Source organism: Panthera pardus, unplaced genomic scaffold (assembly GCF_024362965.1).
Source record: "Panthera pardus isolate Hobbes unplaced genomic scaffold, ASM2436296v1 HiC_scaffold_27, whole genome shotgun sequence".
Classification (NCBI taxonomy): domain Eukaryota; kingdom Metazoa; phylum Chordata; class Mammalia; order Carnivora; family Felidae; genus Panthera; species Panthera pardus.
In genome coordinates, this window is record NW_026526843.1 from 111,595,875 (window position 1) to 111,615,025 (window position 19,151).

The window sequence follows — 19,151 nt, forward strand, 5'->3', positions numbered from 1 at the left end:
CTTCCCATCCAGCCCCGTGGCCAACTCTCGCCACTTCCTCCTCCCCTCCACGCCCCACGGGCTCCTCCATCCAGAGGAGAATCTTCGGCAGTTCCCAGAAGACACCATATTCTTACCCAGCCTTGCCTTAATGTACACAGTTCTGCTCCCTCTGCCTGGAACACCCTCTTTTTCTTAGTTAATGCCCATCCCTCTTTTAAGACTCTTCTGTGAAGCCCTCTCCTGGCTCCCCACAGTCTGAATTAGATGCCTCCCCCTCCACCAACATACTGTGGGTTCTCAGAGCAACCTGGCCTTGTGTCTTCTCGTGCATCATGGGCTCACCACAACTTTTTCCTTCTGAGCGGACAGCTAGACCACATTTCCCAGTCTCCATTGCAGCTAACTGTTGTCATCTGAGCTCTGGGAAATGAAGTATTAAGAGAAGTGATGCATACCATTTCTGTGAAGAGAAATTGTATCCTCTCTACAGTGTCTTTTTTTTCTCCACACACTGGCTAAAAGGAGAAAACTCTCTAGCCCTATAGGAAGACCAAAGTGCATGTGAAAGGAGTCTGGGTCCCTGCATAACCACAGAGAAAAGGATGCAACTAAAAACATCCACTCTGCACTGTAAGGGGAGAAATACACTTCCATTGTGTCAAGCCACTCAACTCCTGGGGTTGTTATAGCAGTCAGCCTACCCTCATACATCTTAGTAACTGTCCCACACTGCACTACAATTCCTTTGTCAGTGTCTGTGAGCTCCTGAGGGAAGGGATCCTGTACTGTTGGTCTCACTTCCAGCTCCCAACACAGTCCTTGGTACCCAGCAACTATCTGTGGGGAGAAGGTCAGGAGAGGGAACAAACTCATGACTGGATACTGTAGCACAGAAGAAAGTCTGCCCTGGGAACATTTTGATCCTTTGCTGTCAATTAACTGAGACCGGGATGAATCCATGTTGCCAGTCTGCACCGCTCTCTTCAGCTGTAAAATGAAGTTAGCTACACCAGGAGTTCAGTTTTAGTGAGCATCAGTATCACATGGAGGGCTTGTTAACACAAACACTGCCAGGCTCACACCCGGAGTCCCTGATTCAATTGTTCTCCAGTGTAAGTTCCCTAAAGATGAGGATATCGCCAGTCCGGGGACCACATTTTGGGAACCACTTGCCTAGATGATCTCAGATGTCTTTTATCTCTAAAGTGAGGGACACAGTGATTTTCACCAGTGCTTGGAAAAGGCCAGGGTCAGGTGACCTCCAGTGTCCAAGCTTATGAGCCAAATCATGGATGATTTTTTTGCAGAGTTTTTTTGGTATTTAGAACTCGTAGATTAGAAATATCCCATGTGTAGCCCACCATTTGCATTCACAAAGCAGAATAAAACTCCCAGCTGATAGGACAATGATAGACTCCTAAAATTATTCAAATTTTATTTCATTTCATCATTTTGAGAGACAGTGCATGTGCACACAAACAGGGGAGGGGCAGAGAGAGAGGGAGAGAGAGAATCTCCAGAAGGCACCATGCTGTCAGCGCAGAGCCCAGCTTGGGGCTTGATCTCTCAATCCGGGAGATCATGACCTGAGCTTTAATCGAGTCAGGCACTTAGCCAACTGAGCCACCCAGGTGCCCCAAATGATTCAAATCCTGCAGGTAAGAAACTGCAACTGGGATGCCAGATTACTGGGTCGGGCTTTCAAGCCCACTCTCCTTGACCTCTCCCCCACTTCACCCCTACTCTAGCTAAGGATAGGATGCTGGGAACATTTTCGAACAAAAAGAATACTGACAGGATGAAGCAAATAACCTGGACCCCACAGTAAGCCAAGTTTTCAATGCAGTAGATCTTTAAAATGCACTGTGAGTTAGGCAAGATAGCCCATGATCACCCAGTGTTCACCGTGTCCAGATATTCAAGGACCTAGCTCAGATCACCAGGAGGTAAAAATAATCAAATCTCAGACTCGATTGGGAAGACCTCCAACTCTTTTCCCACAGCACTTCCATTAAATGCACAAAACCAAATGCAGGCCACAATACATCGACACCAAGACTCCATAAAAACACTTAGTTATCGTACATTTATTTTTAACATAGCACCCCAGTTTCACATCATGTACATCTTCCAAAGTTGGAGATTTTTAACCTACTATGTTCTTCACAGACTTTCCAACAAGTGTGAAAAAGAGGCAGTAAGGTTAGTTTGAGTCTACAAGTCACAATCCAAATATAGGTTACCCTATATTTATTTATGCTTAAGACCAATATACTTTATGTTCCCAAGGCCTAGCAAATGAACAAAACTCTGGCTAAGTAAAATGCTAACACAACTTGTTAGCACATTATCATGAGGAGACAGAAGGCATCAAATATATATATACTCTGCTGTTACTCATTTTACTGTTCAATGTACCTGCAGTGACAAAACACACACTCTTACTCTCGAGGTTAAAATAGACCATCAGCTCATTCTCTCTCCCGGCCCACTGTCGTGAAGACTAACACGGCTCTTCCTGTCTCTGGCTTTCTGGAACATATCTGTGCTGAAGACAAACAGAATGGCAGAATGCCGAAGAAAAGGGAACGCCCGGTTCCCAAGATGGGTACAGTTGAAGCCCTCACACAAGCTGCCTTAAAACAAAACGAAAACAACACAACTCGGCTGATCCAATCGCCATGCGATGGGGCTCTTGCATCAGCTGCACCATTCCGAGGGCAGAGCTCCAGAGCTCCGGGAAGGCCCTTTAGGGTCCAGTCCTGTCAGGCAACGGAGTACTGGAGTAGGCCGGAACTGGCCCCTGAATTTCCCTAGTGTCGAACTTGCCCTCGAATTCCAATTCAAGCCCTCTTAAAAGTCCCCGTCCTCTGGTCTCCAGAGTCATGAGCCCATTTTCTCCAGCTTCCCACAGCCGTGAACTTAGCTTAGAGCAAGACAGGAAAACTCACAAAACACAAAAACACTTTCCCATTATTAAGAACAGAGCAAGGTTTCTGTAAGTAGAACAAGTCCTCTCAACCGAAACCCCGCGATGCCTTTTAGAAAAGTTTCTTTCGTCATCGTGTATGTCGGCAAATGCAGAAAATAACTATATAAGCCTAACAGGAGCCGTGTGCCTGGGATGTCTTGCTCGCAGCAACACACTGGCTGTTCCAGGGAGCACTTGAAAGGCAACCTCTGAAGGCCGATCTTGGAGGAGGGCAGCAGCCCCCGGACTGACTATGCGCGGCTTTTGAAGTCCGGTCCCCCACGTCTGTTCTTTTGCTCTTGGAAGGGTCGCAAAACTAGATTCATTTCTCATTGCAAACAAGCAAAGCAGGGTGGCTCACAGAGCAAGACTCACACGCTCACTGCTGCCCACGGCCGAGCCGCTGGTACTGGCGAGCAGTAGCCCTTAGCCTGTGCCTAAAGACAAGATGCCGCCTCGGAATTCCAAAAACCCAAATCCCCACCCCTTACTAGGGAACTCGAACCACATCAAGTCATGATGCAAAAAAAGAACATAATAAAACACCCATAGCTAATGTGTAAATTCAAAAGATCCTTGGAAATCGGAGTTTTAAAAGAGTACACTTAAAAGGGAGTAAGCCGGTTGGAAAGGGAAACCAAAGTCACCTCTGTTCTACTTAACGAGAGGAGAAAAAGACCTTTCAACTGATACTACATTCTGTTCACATTCATAATGTTCAAACCACAACCTACTAAGCCCTACTTGTCAATAATATGGGAAGATCTGGTCGCTCTGATATTTGAAATTCTTTTTTTTCATACTTTTAAAATCACATTCCTTTGGTGATGTCTAGTCAGGAGGTGTGACTGAAGTTTGTGTTGAACAAATGTTTTTAGCTGTTAGGTGTTATACTGTAACTGAGACCTTTCCAACTACTGCTCAGGAGAAGACTTTTGTAAATGCCCGTCTTAATTGCAAGAAAAACATCCGTTCCAGGTTATTTTCTTATTGATCTTCTGAGTGCACATCTCTTATTACCATGGTTGTGAGATCGTTTAAGAAACAAATTATCATTTATAAACAGACTATAGAATCAAGTCACATATGAAGAGTGCTTTATGATAGTTCAGACATTGGTAGGAAATCAGAGGACAATTCTTGTTTTTTACTACTCCCCCTAAAATATGCTGAAATCGAACATTTGCAACCCACAAAACTGAAGATACAGCGAAGAAAACTGTAACTTACTACATATTGAATTCATTTCAATCGCAGTAGTCTATTTTAAAAACAAACTCCCATAAGGAATACAGGAATGGAATCCATTCAAAGCAACAGCTGTCAAAAGTTCTGCCAAGAAACTCAGAGTAATTTATTGCATCATGAAAGGTGAGGTGTTCAGAAGAACAAATAGTTCAATCATACTCTTTCCCTTCAAATTTTATTTTTTGCTTCAATCTAAGAGAAATATCTAGATCTAAAACTCACTGAAACGTGTTTTCATACTTTAAAACTTACTAAGTAAATAAAATTCAACATGGTAAATAGAAGAAACCCTTCTAATCTATTTTTAGTATTGCTAGAGGCTGGAGGACTTGACTTAGAATCCCTAAGATCAGCTGGCATCCCAGCTCTGCCACTAGTTACCTCCTTCTATGGATTCTCGGGCTAGAAAGTGTGGCTTCCCCAAGAGTAAACTGCAGGAGACGGGTCCAAGTCCTCTCCGCTCGGACATCCCATCCTCCAATGAGAGTAAAATGGGCTTCCAGCCAAGATGTCTCCTCTCCCGATCAGGCCCGAAGCACCTAATATTTATAAAGCGGTTAGATCTTTCCAACTAAAGCGAATCCAAGTATCTGCCTTGATCACAACATGCACTTCCATTCCAGATATCCACCTTCTGCTTTGGCTTCATGTCTAATGGACAGGGAGGGGGCAAAAGCAGTAGGCCACATACAAGGCACATGAGGGTACCTAGAAGCCTGCTGTAAATTCCTGCTGCGCTTCCCGCTTTGGGGCACCAGGACCCTATGGAGGAGGACCACTCAACAAGCAGCTTATTAAACCTCCATGGACGGGGGGCAACACCGACCTTCTGTCCATTGAATTCTGCCCAACGAGCAGGTCTAATTTGGGAGTGGTTTTATAGAAGAGGGCTAACGGTGACTTCACCAACTCAGCCTTCCTACAAGTCACATTAAAGGCCCACAGGAACATTAACAGGAGTTATAGTCCTACATTAAAAGTGCATATCCTAAGAAAACAGAGGAACAGAAGATGAGCACTAGTCGGGTAATCATAATAGTGTGTACTGGTTTTCTCTTTTAAAATCCACTTCTGAGCAACTAATAAACTGTGGTCACTGTTAAGTGCAGTCAAGAAAGCTGGGCATAGACATTACTGATGTGGGCTTTAATGCGGCGCTCATCTTAAAATACGGGTGACGCTATGTGACTCACGGGGCTTTAACTGTCCAACGCGAGTTTGTTCCTTTAATGAAAACCAAGCCAAGTAAACAAAACCTGAACATCCTAATTTGTCTCACTGCGGCATGGACTGATCGGGGAAAAACATCTCAATATTTCTTAAATGTGGAATAGTGACTAACATTCTTTCATTTGTGTGCCTGCTCAATGGCTATGTGGCACTATCTTGAGTGAGTGTGTATGTCCTGGAAGATTATGAGATGAAGTGCCAATGTCAGTCTTTCCTGGATGGAACATAACAAACGGTAATCTTGCTGTCAAATGTGTGCAACGAGGACACTTGATAAAATTCCTTACAGCCCCCAGGTCTCAGAACATGGGAAAGGAGGTTATCTAAAAAATTTGCACCGCCCATTTATAATCTTAGGAAGGGTTTTAAATGACTCCAAACCCCTCCCCGAGGGGCAGAAAAGGCAACCAAAAGGGAAGGGAGAACAGAGAAATAGTTCAAGTTTTTTGATTTTCAAAATCAAATCAATTCCAAATCATCCTTTAATACACACAGAATAGAACCACCAACTTATTTTTCTTCGGGAAAACATCATCTGTTTGAGCCTTTCTCTTCTGTTATTAAGCTATTGATAAAGCTGGCAAGTAAAATAAGGAAGCATTCAATAAACACCCACTTATTCTAAGAGCCGTCAACCTACTGAAACCGGAGGCTTGATCCCACATACTGCAAACCCATCCTAAAGCACTTCAGAAAGGACCGTAGGCACACCCCACCCGTCTACTCTAAGAATGGGTAAATTAGTAAAATGCACAAGAGACGGTATTTCTTATAATCAGTCTCTCAAAGTGATGTTAAAGCAGGCATGCCCTGACCCCTGTGAGGGTCGATCGATACCCACTTTGAACTTGAGCTTTCAGGGGGAGCAGGTGATCAAAGTTTCTACAGCATGCTGGCTTCTGCAATTTGAGCTCATGGTTTTACATCACACACGCTGGAGTCAGCTGGGCTCCGCTGGGCTGTACATAAACCAATCACTTCCCCAGAGTGCACTTCACACAGAACGAACAGTTGTACCCCCAGAGTGAAGATGGGGTTTCTTTCATTATTTCTTTGTACTCAATACAATCACAATTCAGGTTAAAATAACAGGGACAGAAATAACTCCCAGAGTTGTTGGAGTGCTGGTAACAACCAGTTCCCCTTATTCCCCAGGTTGAATACCTGGGTTCAAGCAACAAATATTTATCAGTCCAAACAATCTCTTCGGCCTTTTGCATCTGACGGGAGGTTTCCAAATACATGCATTTACAGGTATGTTATCCCATGCAGGATAAAAGTAGAGATCTGGCAACTATTTGTTCAATTTAAGCAGGTGAGGCAGTTAAAAAAGCAGATTGCTCTTGCACAAAAATTTACATGAAAGGACCGAGTTCTGTGAGCTGATGGCCTGGCTGGGCCAAGTTAAATAGATCACTGACAAAACTTTCACTTTACAGAGGTGCAAAGACCCAATAAATCTCTGCCATCCAACGGAAAACAATAGTTATGTATTATTTATAGCTAGATATAATGTCAAAATGGCACTAAGAAGCAGTTTTGGCATATGGTGGCAGAGGGCACAGCGCCAGTCTAAATCTGATGCTCTTGTTTTAGTTTTTGTTTTTATTATCATCATGCCAAAGACTATCCAGTTGGAATCCCAATTATTCAGGAAACCAACCTACTGTATTTGATATACATACAAAAATAAAACAAGCATCCTGAAGGTACTAGGTTATGAGGTTTTATACAAATCATAAATTCTTTAAATAAATAATGCTCTAACGTGTTTTCATTTGCTAGAAGATTGGTTTTTGGTAAGGAGAAACATCTAACAACTTGAGGAAGTACTTAAGAATGTGAGATAAATTCCACTGATAATTATAATTTCAAGTGTGATAACTGGTTGTATTTTTTCCACCAGAGTAAAAGGTACAAGTGAACTACAAGAGAAAAGGAAATATGGATTATATTCTGCCGCTCACAGCTTTTCACACAGTCTTGGACATCTATGACAAGTAGTTGGGTTGAAACATTCAAAGGAAAGATCTTGGAAGAAAGAGTCGCCCACTGTTACTTGAATCTTGGGGATTACAACACAGTGACTGGACGAAGTTGTTCCAATTGGTTTTCCAATGCAATCCGTTCTTGATGAACCTCCTGATTTGTACAAAACAGAGAGAAGAAAACAAAAAGCAAAGGGGTCATTTCCTGGGTTCACCCCTACTTCATCAGATATTAAACAGAAACTCATAAGTAGACCCCAAAACACTGAAGTCCCACATGACTCTAGGACAAGTAGACTGTAAGGCATCATATTTAAAGCTGGTGATCAGACCAAGGCGGCTTCACAATTTGTCATCTCTCAACTCCCTTCTGAAGATGAGGAAGTGAAATTGACTGACACGACCCCCGCCTTAATCTCACCAGCAGTTTTAATAGGATTAGTGACTGGCAGAAGATGATGTTAAAAATCAACAGACAGACTGGGAGAGAGCAGAAAAGCAAAAGCAGACTGCTACCACTGAGAGGTAAGCCAGCAGGACCCAATTTCTAGCTTCAATCTCTCGTTCCTAATCCAGCACCACACTCCACAGGTCTGACGGATGAGCAAATGCACTGACTATCTGCCAAAATCTCATCTTGGCTCCTGCACAAAATACAACTTAAGGTGTGACTGCATGGCTAATGGCAGGGAGAAAGAAAGAGAGGATCATCCATCTGCTATTTGGGAATTCAAACTTTCAGCCCTAAAACAGATTTATTGGCAGGAAGAGAGGGGGACACGCAAAGGCATTCTTAAGTACAATCAGTCGAGATGGGAAAGACCTCTGTATAAAGGCTCAATTCTGAGATGCCCCAGAAGAACCAACATACTAACAGTCCAAACAGAACTCAACAAGCGTTTGTTCACCCTCCCCTCCTACCCAGCCATCCAACAGTTCTTTGAGTATCTATCTACTATGGGCCAGATTCTGCTCTAGGTATGATAGTACCAGCAAAGAACAAGACAGATCAGACCAATGCCCTCACAGGGCTTGCACTCAAATGGCTAGAGAAAGACAATAAAGAACAAGATACCTTCAAAAGGAAATAAATAAGATGACGTAATAGAGGAATCTGGAAGAAAGGTGGAGTGGGTGGTCAGGAAAGGCTTCACAGAGGTGACGCTATCTGACCAGAGACTTGAATGAACTGAGGGGTGAGCCATATGAAGACATGGGGGAAGGATCCTTAAGGAGACAAAATGGCAACTATAAAGGCCCCAAAGTGGGGCGGGACAAGCTTGCTGTGTTTGGTAACAGAAAGGCCTGTGTGACCAGAGGAGAGGGAGCAAGGAAGGCACTGGCAGGAGCTGTAGTCTGAGAATTAGGCAGAGACCTTGTGGACAGAGTAAAGAGCGTGGACATCATTCACAGTACAGGGGGATAGCACTGTGGGTTTTGAACCAGGGAATGCATGTGGCTTAACTTAGAATTCAAAATATTCACTCTGGCTACTGTGTAGATAGTGGATTGGACAGCAAGGCAAAAGCACAGGCAGGGAGTAGTTGCAAGGTTACTGCATGGACCGAGGTGAGAAATGAAATGGCTTTGATCAGGGTAGCAGCCATGAAGATGGGGAAAACTGGATGAATTCTGGATACATTTTGAATTTAGAACTGATAGGACTTGCTGATAACGTAGGAAAGAAGGAAGGGGATTTGGGATTGAGCAAGTGGGTAGCTAGTAGTGGTATTAATTGAGAACAAGATTAGATGAGAAATCGGCATTTCAAAGGGAAGGTTGGGAAGGAAGCGTCTGACATGTGTACTGGATGTATTAAGAGAAAATGGTGAGTAAGCAGTTGTGATAGTACGTCCAGGGTCAGAGGTAAGAGAAGGAGAGCTGGAGACATACATTTAGGATCACCAGCCTATGGATGATCTTCAAAGCCTTGAGACTGTATAATACCATCTAGCAAAAGAATACAGACAGGTTGAAGGTAAAGATGCAACTGAACACACATACCACACTCATTCCCTACTGGAACCCCACCAAGACAATAAAAAGAAGTTTTTGAAGTCACAGACGCACAAGAACAAGTGATACAAATAAAATTTGTAAGCTGGAAGGCCAACAGATGACTTAGCAAATCCAAGAAAAATAAATGTGGGCATTCCACGGCTGCATGGTGGGGTCCTTCCATAAGGTGACCCAAACACCCCTCTGTTCAAGGGATTCTGCATCTGTAAACTGAGTCAGTCCAGAATGGACTGAGAGGCTGGGACTAAAGCTCCATTTTGATGGTTCTTCAGATTTCTGTTCACTAGGGCTGGTACGTTTCCACTCCTACAAATCAAGTACAGTAAACTGAAATGCAAGCTAAGCATAGGCACAAAACAAGAAGCAACCTGATTTTACAAAGAAGAATCCCTGAAAGACTCAAACTGGCAGCACCAGACTCCTGCGTAGGTGCAAGTGAAGGGAGGAGGAGGACCGCCTATGTAAGTGCTGGTTCCAAGTCTGCTTCGCAAACAGTTAGCTCCCTACAGCGTTCCAGCTACCAGGCCAGAACCTTAAGATTTATTTCTTGCAAAGGGACAACATAAGGCCTCTTGACTAGCAGTACAAAGACCCAGTTGAGGACAAGATACTGGACTGGAACCAGGGAGAATAAATGAATGAATATCCAGGATACAGAGACCCAGAGCCCTCTCTCTCCAATGAACCAAGTCTTTCCCTCCATGTAGGAGACCAAAAAAAGTCTCTTCTCTGGAAAATCCAATCAGATTAAACTGAAAGAGCCAATGATACTGCCTTAGGAGGCTCCCCAACTATGCAGCCCAACCAGACTGAAGACTGAAGCTCAAAGTTGACAAGCCTCACAACATGCTATGTGTTTCCAGTGAGCATTTTCATCCTCCTCCTAAATCTAAGCAAAGGACCATCAGATACTGAAGGAAAGCATCTAATGAGAAATAGCTAATAAAACAGAAAAGCAAGTATTCAGGAAGAAGAAAACTACTACCATTAATAGAAGATATTACAATAATGAAATGAAAATAGGATACCTTTATCTTTTTTTAACATTTATTTTTGAGAGACAGAGTGAAAGGAGAGGAGGGGCAGAGAGAGAGGGAGACACAGAATCCAAAGCAGGCTCCAGGCTCTGAGCTGTTGGCACAGAGCCCGGTGCAGGGCTTGAACCCACGAACCCCACAAACTGTGAGATCATAACCAGAGTAAAGTCGGATGCTTAACCAAGTGAGCCACCCAGGTGCCCCAAGAATAGGATACCTTTAAAGAGACAATCAGAGTATAAAAACTGAACTCTTGTTATTAAACAACAGACTGAATATTTAAAATTAAGTAAGTTTCCAGAAATGGACAAAGAGACAAAAATAAAGAAGAACAGAAAGAAAACAGATGAGAAAATATGAGAAAATTAGAGGACCAAGCTAAGAGTTCCAATGTCTGAAAAATACCAGCAAGCGAGAAGAGAGAAAATGGACAGGGGAGTGGGATGAAAACACATGGAGGAAATGTGCAACAATAACAAAAACCAAGAAAACTCCCAGAACTGAAGAATATGGGTTTCCAAATCAAAAGGGCTTACCGAGTACAGAGAACAAGTAGACAAAAATCATCTACACTTTCAAAGCAAAGTAAGAGAGAAAAACAGCAAATAAAACACAAAACAAAAACAAGGTCACATACAAAGATTCATAAAACAGAGTGAAGTCTGACATTTTAAAAAATTATTTTTTATTACATGGCAAAAGTGACTTTTTTAGTGTACAGTTCTATAAATTTCAACACATGTATGTATTAGTGTAACTACCACCACAAACAGGGTACGTTACAGTTCCAACCAGAAAGCTCCCTGGTACTACTCCCTTATCTATAAACCCTCACCTTCATGCACAACCCCTGGCAACTACCAGTCTGTTTCCCAGCACCTATGGTTTTGTCTTTTCAAGAATGTCAAATACAAGGGACCAAGCAGTGTATAACCTTGACACTGGCTTGTCTCACTCAGCATAATGTCTGAGCTTCACCCAACTTGTGGTGTGTGTCACTACTTTTTAATGCTGAGTACTACTTCGTTGTATGAATGTACCACACTTGATGCATTCATCCTTTGAAGTACATCTGGGCTGTTTCCAGGTTTGGGCCATCACATAAAACTGTTACGAACATTCGTGTACAGATTTTTGAGTGAACACAAGTTTTCAGTTCATTAAGGTGGATACCCAAGAGTAGAACTGTTGGGTCACATTGTCGGTGTATATATAACTTCATAAGAAACGTCCAAGGGTGCCTGGGTGGCTCAGTCGGTTAAGCATCTAACTTGGCTTGGGTCATGATCTCACGGTTCATGGTTCGTGAGCTTGAGCCCTATATCAGGCTCTGCACTGACAGCTCAGAGTCTGGAGCTTGCTTTGAATTCTGTGTCTCCCTCTCTCTCTGCCCCTCCCCCACTTGTTCGCTCACTCTCTCTCAAAAATAAAAAAACATAAAAAAAAAAAAAAAGAAAAAGAAACTGCCAAATGATTTTTCAGAGTAGGGTACCATTTTGCATTCCCACCAGTGCATGAGAGTCCCAGTTGCCAGCACTTGGTATTGTCATGATTTTCTGTTTTAGCGATTCTAATATGTGTGTAGTGGTATGTGATCATGGTTTCAATTAGCGTTTCCCTACAGCTAATGACACTGAGTATCTTCTCATATGTTTATCTGCTATCCTTATATCCTCTTTGGTGAAGTGTCTGTTCAAGTCCTTTGCCCATTTTTAAGTTGAGTTTTTGTAGTTTTGAGAGCTGTTATTGAGTTTGGAGTTCTTCAGGTAATCTGGATACAACTCCTTTGTCAAGCATGTGGGTTGCAAATATTTTATCCCAGTCTGTAGTAGCTTGTCTCTTAACTCTCCTGACAGTCTTTAAGGCAGAGCACAAGTTTTTAATTTTGATGAAGTACAATTTATTAATATTTTTCTGTTCTAGATTATGTTTTTGGCATCATTTCTAATACCAGGTCATGAAGATTTTTCCCTATGTTTTCTTCCAAAAAATTTTATGTCTTTATGTTTTATGTTTCCACCCATAACCCACTTCATGTTCATCTTTGTAGAAGAACTGAAGTTTTGATCAAGGTTCGTTTTTTTCCCCAAAGGGAAAGGACCCATTGTTAGAAGACAATTGTTGAAAAGACTATCCCCTTTCTTAATGAATTGATTTTGCACCTTTGTCAAAGATTGAATGGCTATATTCATGTAGTCTACTTTATGACCCTCTAACCTGCTCCACTGATCTATGCATCAATCCCTCCACCAAGGCCATACTGTCTTGATTACCAAAGCCTGATACTAAAGTGATTCCTGGGGCATATGTGTGGCTCAGTCAGGTAAACATCCAACTTCAGCTCAGGTCATGATCTCATGGTTTGTGGGATCGAGCTCTATGTTGGGCTCTGCATTGACAGCAGAGAGCCCGCTTCAGATCCTCTGTCTCCCTCTCTCTCTCTCCCCCAAAAACACAAAAACATTAACAAGTGATTCCTCCAACTTTGCTCTTCTTTTCCAAATTTGCTTTAGCTATTCCAGTTTCTTGCTCCTTACATACAAAGTATAGGATTAGCTGATCTACACCTACAAAAAGTCCTGCTGACATTTTGATTGGCATTGTAGTGAATCTATAGATCACTTTGGAGAAAAATGACAGCACTACTCTGTTAAGTCTTCCAATCCACAAAAAGCAAATGTGTCTCTCCATTTATTTAGGTCTTGGCACTTTATAGTTTACAGTATTCAGATCCTATGTGTTTTTGATGAATTTGTACCTAAGTATTTCCTTTAGAGGAGGGGGGGCAAGATATTGTGAATGGTAGGGTTTTTCACATTTCTGTTGCCAATTATTTATTGCTTACGTATAAGAATAGATTGGTTTGTGTATGCTGACCTCGCATTCTGTAACCTTAAGAAACTCAATGAGACAATGAAAATTTAAAAACCAATTCAGTTTGCAATAGTGTCACAAAATATTGGGAATAAATTTCACAAAACACATGTAAATACCTGTACACTCAGAACTGCTAAGAAAAGTTTACAAGACGTAAATAATTAGAAAGATGTACTCTATCAGCAGATTGGCAGACTCAACACTGGATTTTGATCCTCTTTAAACTGATCTATATATTCAAACAAGTCTAATCATAATCCTAGCAGGCTATTTTGTAGCAAATGACATGCTGATTCTAAAACTTATATGAAACAAAGGGTCCAGAATATCCACAGGAATCTTGAAAAAGAAGAACAGGCTAAAAAAATACATGCTACCTGATTTTCTTACTCTAAAGCAACAGTGATCAAGATTGTGTGGTACTAGTATAAGAATCAACAAATAGATTAATGCAACAGAATAAGAACCTAGAAATAAATCTATATTTATATGGTCATGAGACTTTTTAACAAGGGAACCAAAGTCATCCACGGAGGAAAAGAAATGCTTTTCAACAAATGGTGCTAGATTAGATACTGACATGGGGAAAAATAAGCCTTGACCCTAATCTCAAACTATACACAAAACGTAATTCAAGGTATATAATAGACATTGGTGCAACTGCTAGGGAAAACACTATGAAAGTTTATCAAAAAATGCCAAAACTACCAGGAGTGACATCAGCATCATGGCTGTATAAGACATGTCCCCCTTGCAACAACAATTTGGCACTCATTCATGGCAAAGTGTCTTTGTGGGAACTGTGGGACCCAGCACCGTACACTAAGAGATCCAGGAGGAGTCTCACCCAGCCACGCATTGGGTAATAGGCACACATGTTTGTCTGCTTGGTCCCAGCTCTGGACCCTGAGCTGGCCCATGAGCCAGCTCTAACCCCTCTTAGCCACAGTCTGGGAGTCTCTGGAAGACTGTTTTAGACAATCACCCAGAGATGACAGAGCCTTTGCAGAAGTCTGATTTTCTAGCAGGTAAGTTCTAGAACAATGCTAGAGAAAAAAAGAGTTTGGATGCACTGGAGAGAAGGAACTGTTAGATTTTACTCACATCACCCTCCTCCACAGTTTGGGGCCAAGAGAGATCTTCTCAGCCCATGATTTCTCCCTTGGGGGAAATAGGTGTGTGAGTACACACCCAGTTTCCCCAGCTATGTGGAACACTGCCAAAGAGGCTCAATTCTCTCTTGCCCCATTCAGAGTACTGAATTGTGAACAACATGACTGGGAGATGGAAAGTAGCTGGGAGAATGGCAGATAGGACCCTCAAAAGGCACTAAAGGAAACACGGATCCTACAAAATGTGTTGTGGGACTCCATCAAGAAGCCCACCCATGAGTCTCTGGGGATCCTCCAACTGCCCATATGGTACTTCCCAGCACACCTCTAGCCTTACTGACACACATACCCCTATCCTATAGGCAGACCCCTGTTCACGCTCCCTAGGCAGCAAACTCTGGCAGGTGGCTAGCGAGCACATACAGAAAGGCTGTGCTGGCCCAAATCTGTGGGTCAGGGAGAGACCACAAAATTGAGCTTTAGCGCCACCTTTGAGAAAACAAAAGAGAGGCTGCTAGCACTTGACCTGGTGTTTTGTAGGATCAGGAGGAGACAGCATACAAGCTTAATAATTCTGCCACAAGAGGGAGCAAGAAATGTCAGGCAGATACATCCATAAAGGTCTAAGAAAGCCTCAGAATCCCTAGCAGGACTGATGAAACATATTTCTTTCCTGAAGGCAGTTCATAAAGACTGGAAGAAGGGACTGCTACTTCAAATATGAATACAGCAATGCAAAATTTCAAGGAACATGAAAAATCGAGGAAACCTGACACCACCAAAATATTGCAGCAATTTCCAGTAACCAATCCCAGAGACATGGAGATGTGTGGTTTACCTGATAAAGAATTTAAAATAGCTGTTTTAAGAAAACTCAGTGAGCTACAAGGAAACACAAAAAGACAAAATCAGGAAAACTACATTATACAAACAAAAGGAGAAGTTTAACAAAGAGAAATCATAAAAAAAGAACCAAACAGGAATTCTGGAGCTGAAGAATGAATGAAATGAACATTGCAATAGAGAGTAAAAACATCAGAATGGATCAAACAGAAAAAAGAATCTATGAGACTGAAGACAGAAACTTTAAAATTGTACAGTCAGAAGAGGAAAAAAAAAGAATCAACAAGAGTGAAGAAAGCAAACATTATAGGGTACCATCAAAAGAAATAACTTATGATTTGCTAGACTTCCAGAAGTTGAAAAGAGATGGGGACAGAAAGCTTACTTAAATAAATAAAGGCTGAGAACTTCCCCAAACTGGGGAGAGATATGGATCCAACTTCACAAAGCTCATAGATCACCAGACTCAAAGAGATCCTCTTCAAGACTCATTATGATAAAACTATCAAATATCAAAGAAAGACTATCTTAAAAGCAGCAAAAAATAAGAAGTCTGTAACTTACAAGTGAACCCACAAAAGGCTATCTCAGCAAGCACCTTACAGACAGGCCAGGCCAGAGTGGGATGAAAAGGTGCTGAAAGGAAAAAAACCTGCCAACCAAGAATACTCTATTTGGCAAAGTAATCCTTCAGAAATGAAGAAGAATTCAACACTTTCCCAGAAAAACAAAAGCTGAATGTGTTCATCAACACTAGACCAGTGTTGCCAAGAAAGGTAGAAAGGAGTCCTTCAAGCTGAAACGAAAGAATGCTAATCAGCAACATGAAAACATAAAAAAATTAAACATACTGGTAAAGATAAGAATAAAACTGGTAAGATTCAGAATATTCTAATGCTGTAATATGAAGGGGTTAACCACTTAACTCTATTACAAGGTAAAAGGACAAAAGAATTAAAAATATCTGTAGCTACTTACAAATCAATGTGATACATCATACATTAAACAAGAGGAAGGATAAAAACCATATGATTTTCTCAATAGATGCAAAAAACAGATTTGACAAAGGACAACATCCATTCATGATAAAAACTCCCAACAAAGTGGGTTTAGAGGGAACATACCTCAAAATAATAAAGGCGATATATGAAAAACCCACAGCTAACATCATACACAATGGTGACAAACTGAAAGCATTACCTCTAAGATCAGGAACAAGACAAGGATGTCTACTCTAGCCACTTTTATTCAACATAGTACTGGAAGTCTTAGCTGCATCACTCAGACAAAAAGAAATAAAAGGCATCCAAACTGGTAAAAATGAAGCAAAACTGCCACTATTTGCAGATAAGTATACTATACATAGAAGACCCTAAAGACAACACCAAAAAAATGTTAGAATAAATGAATTCAGCAAATTTCAGAATACAAAATTGATATACAGAAATCTCTTGCATTTCTAAATATTAACAATGAAGTAGCAGAAAGAAAAATTAAGAAAACAACCCCACTGACATTTGCATAAGAATAAAATACCTAGGAATGAAATTAGCCAAAGAGGTGAAAAACCTATACTCTGAAAACTATAAGACACTGATGAAAGAAATTGAAGATGACAAAAATAAATGGAGGGATATTCCATGCTCATGGATTGGGTGAACAAATATTGCTAAAATGTCCAAACTACCCAAAGCAATCTACAGATTCAATGCAATCTCTATCAAAATACCAACAGCATTAAAAAAATTTTTTTTAACGTTTATTTATTTTTGAGAGAGAGAGACAGCGTGAGCAGGGGAGGGGCAAAGAAAGAGGAAGACATAGAATTTGAAGCAGGTTCCAGGCTTTGAGCTGTCAGTACACAGCCTGATGCGGGGTTCAAACTCACAAACCGCAAGATTATGACCTGAGCTGAAGCTGGACACTTAACTGACTAAGCCACCCAGGCGCCCCCCAACAGCATTTTTCAAAGAACTAGAACAAATAATCCAAAATTCACATGGAATCACAGAAGATCTTGACTAACAAAAGCAAACTTGACAAAGAAGAACAAAGCCGGGGGTATCACAATCCCAGATTTCAAGATACACTACAAAACTGTAGTAATCAAAACAGTATGGTACAGGCACAAAAGCAGACACATAGATTAATGACCAGAATAGAGAGCCCCGAAATAAACGCATGCTTATACAGTCAATTAATTTATGACAAAGGAGGCAAGAATATCCAATGGGAAAACGTCTCTTCAATAAATGATGTTGGGAAAACGGGACAGCTACATGCCAAAGAATGAAACTGGACCACTTTCTTACACTATACACAAAAATAAATAAAAAATGTACTAAGACCTCAATGTGGGACCTGAAACCATAAAATTCCTCAAAGAAAACATAGGCAGTAATCTCTTGGATATTAGCAAGATGATGCTAGCAACATTTATGGATATATCTCTGCAGACAAGGGAAACAAAAGCAAAAATAAACTATTAGGACTATATCAAAATAAAAAGCTTTTGCACAGCAAAGAAAACCATCAACAAGACAAAAAGGCAACCTACTGAGTAAGAGAGGATATTTGCAAATGATTTATCTGATGAGGGGTTAATATTCAAAATATATAAAGAACTTATACAACTCAATGCCAAACAAAACAAAATCCAATCCAATTTAAAAAATGGACAGAGGACCTAAATAGACATTTTTTTAAAAAAAGACATACAAATGACCATCAGACACATTAAAAGATGTTCAACACCACTAATCATCTGAGATAGGCAAGTCAAAACCACAATGAGATATCACCTTACACCTGTCAGAATGGCTACAATCAAAAAGAAAAAACAAGTGCTGCCGAAGACGTGAAGAAAAAGGAACGCTCACGCACTGTTAGTGAGAATGTAAACTGGTGCAGCCACTATGCAAAACAATATGAAGGTTCCTCAAAAAATGTAAAATTGTAAGTCAGAGAGAGACAAATACGGTTATGATTTTACTCTTATGTGGAATTTAAGAAATAAAATAGATGAATATAGGGGAAGGGAAGAAAAATAAAGTAAGACAAAAACAGAAAGGCAAACCATAAGAGACTCTTAAATATAGAGAACTGAGGGTTGCTAGAGGGGAAATGGGTGGAGGGATGGGCTAAATGGGTGATGGGCCTTAAGGAGGGCACTTGCTGGGATGAGCACTGGGTGCTGTATGTAAGTGATGAAGCACTGGGTTCTACTCCTGAAACTAATATGACACTGTATGTTAACTAACTTGAATTTAAAATGAATGAATTAGGGGTGCCTGGGTGGCTCAGTCGGTTGAACAACCAACTTCAGCTCAGGTCATGACCTCATGGTTTTTGAGTTCGAGCCCTGCGTCAGGTTCTGTGCTGACAGCTCGGAGCCTGGAGCCTGCTTCGGATTCTGTGTCTCCTTCTCTCTCTGCCCCTCCCCCACTTGTGCTCTGTCTCTATCTCAGAAATAAATAAACATTAATTAATTAATTAATTAAAATGAATAAGAAATAGAACTACCATACAATCCAGTAATTCCAATATTCAATATTTACCCAAAGTAAATAAAAAACACTAATTTGAAAAGTTATATAAGCACCCCTAAGTTTACTGCAGCATTATTTACAATAGCCAAGATATAGAAGCAACTCAAATGTCCATTGATAGATGAATGGATAAAGATGTAAGACACACACACACACACACACACACACACACACACACACACACAGGAATATTACACAGTCATAAAAAATGAATGAAATCCTGCCATTTGCAACATGGATGGACCTAGAGGGTATAATGCTAAGTGAAATAAGTCAGATAGAGAATGACAAATACC

At 41.1% G+C, this 19,151-nt stretch overlaps 1 protein-coding gene across 7 annotated transcripts in view; it reads right to left on the reverse strand.

The window, feature by feature from the left end:
• Window positions 1–2,049: 2,049 nt before the first annotated feature.
• The window catches only part of REPS2 (RALBP1 associated Eps domain containing 2), a 214,813-nt gene continuing 197,711 nt past the window's right edge, over window positions 2,050–19,151 (reverse strand). For all 7 annotated transcript variants that reach the window (XM_019418004.2, XM_019418001.2, XM_019418002.2 and 4 more), the window contains one exon: window positions 2,050–7,573. In XM_019418004.2, the coding sequence (XP_019273549.1) occupies window positions 7,505–7,573 (69 nt within the window). In that variant the 3' untranslated portion in view covers window positions 2,050–7,504. The remainder of the gene's footprint in view (window positions 7,574–19,151) is intronic.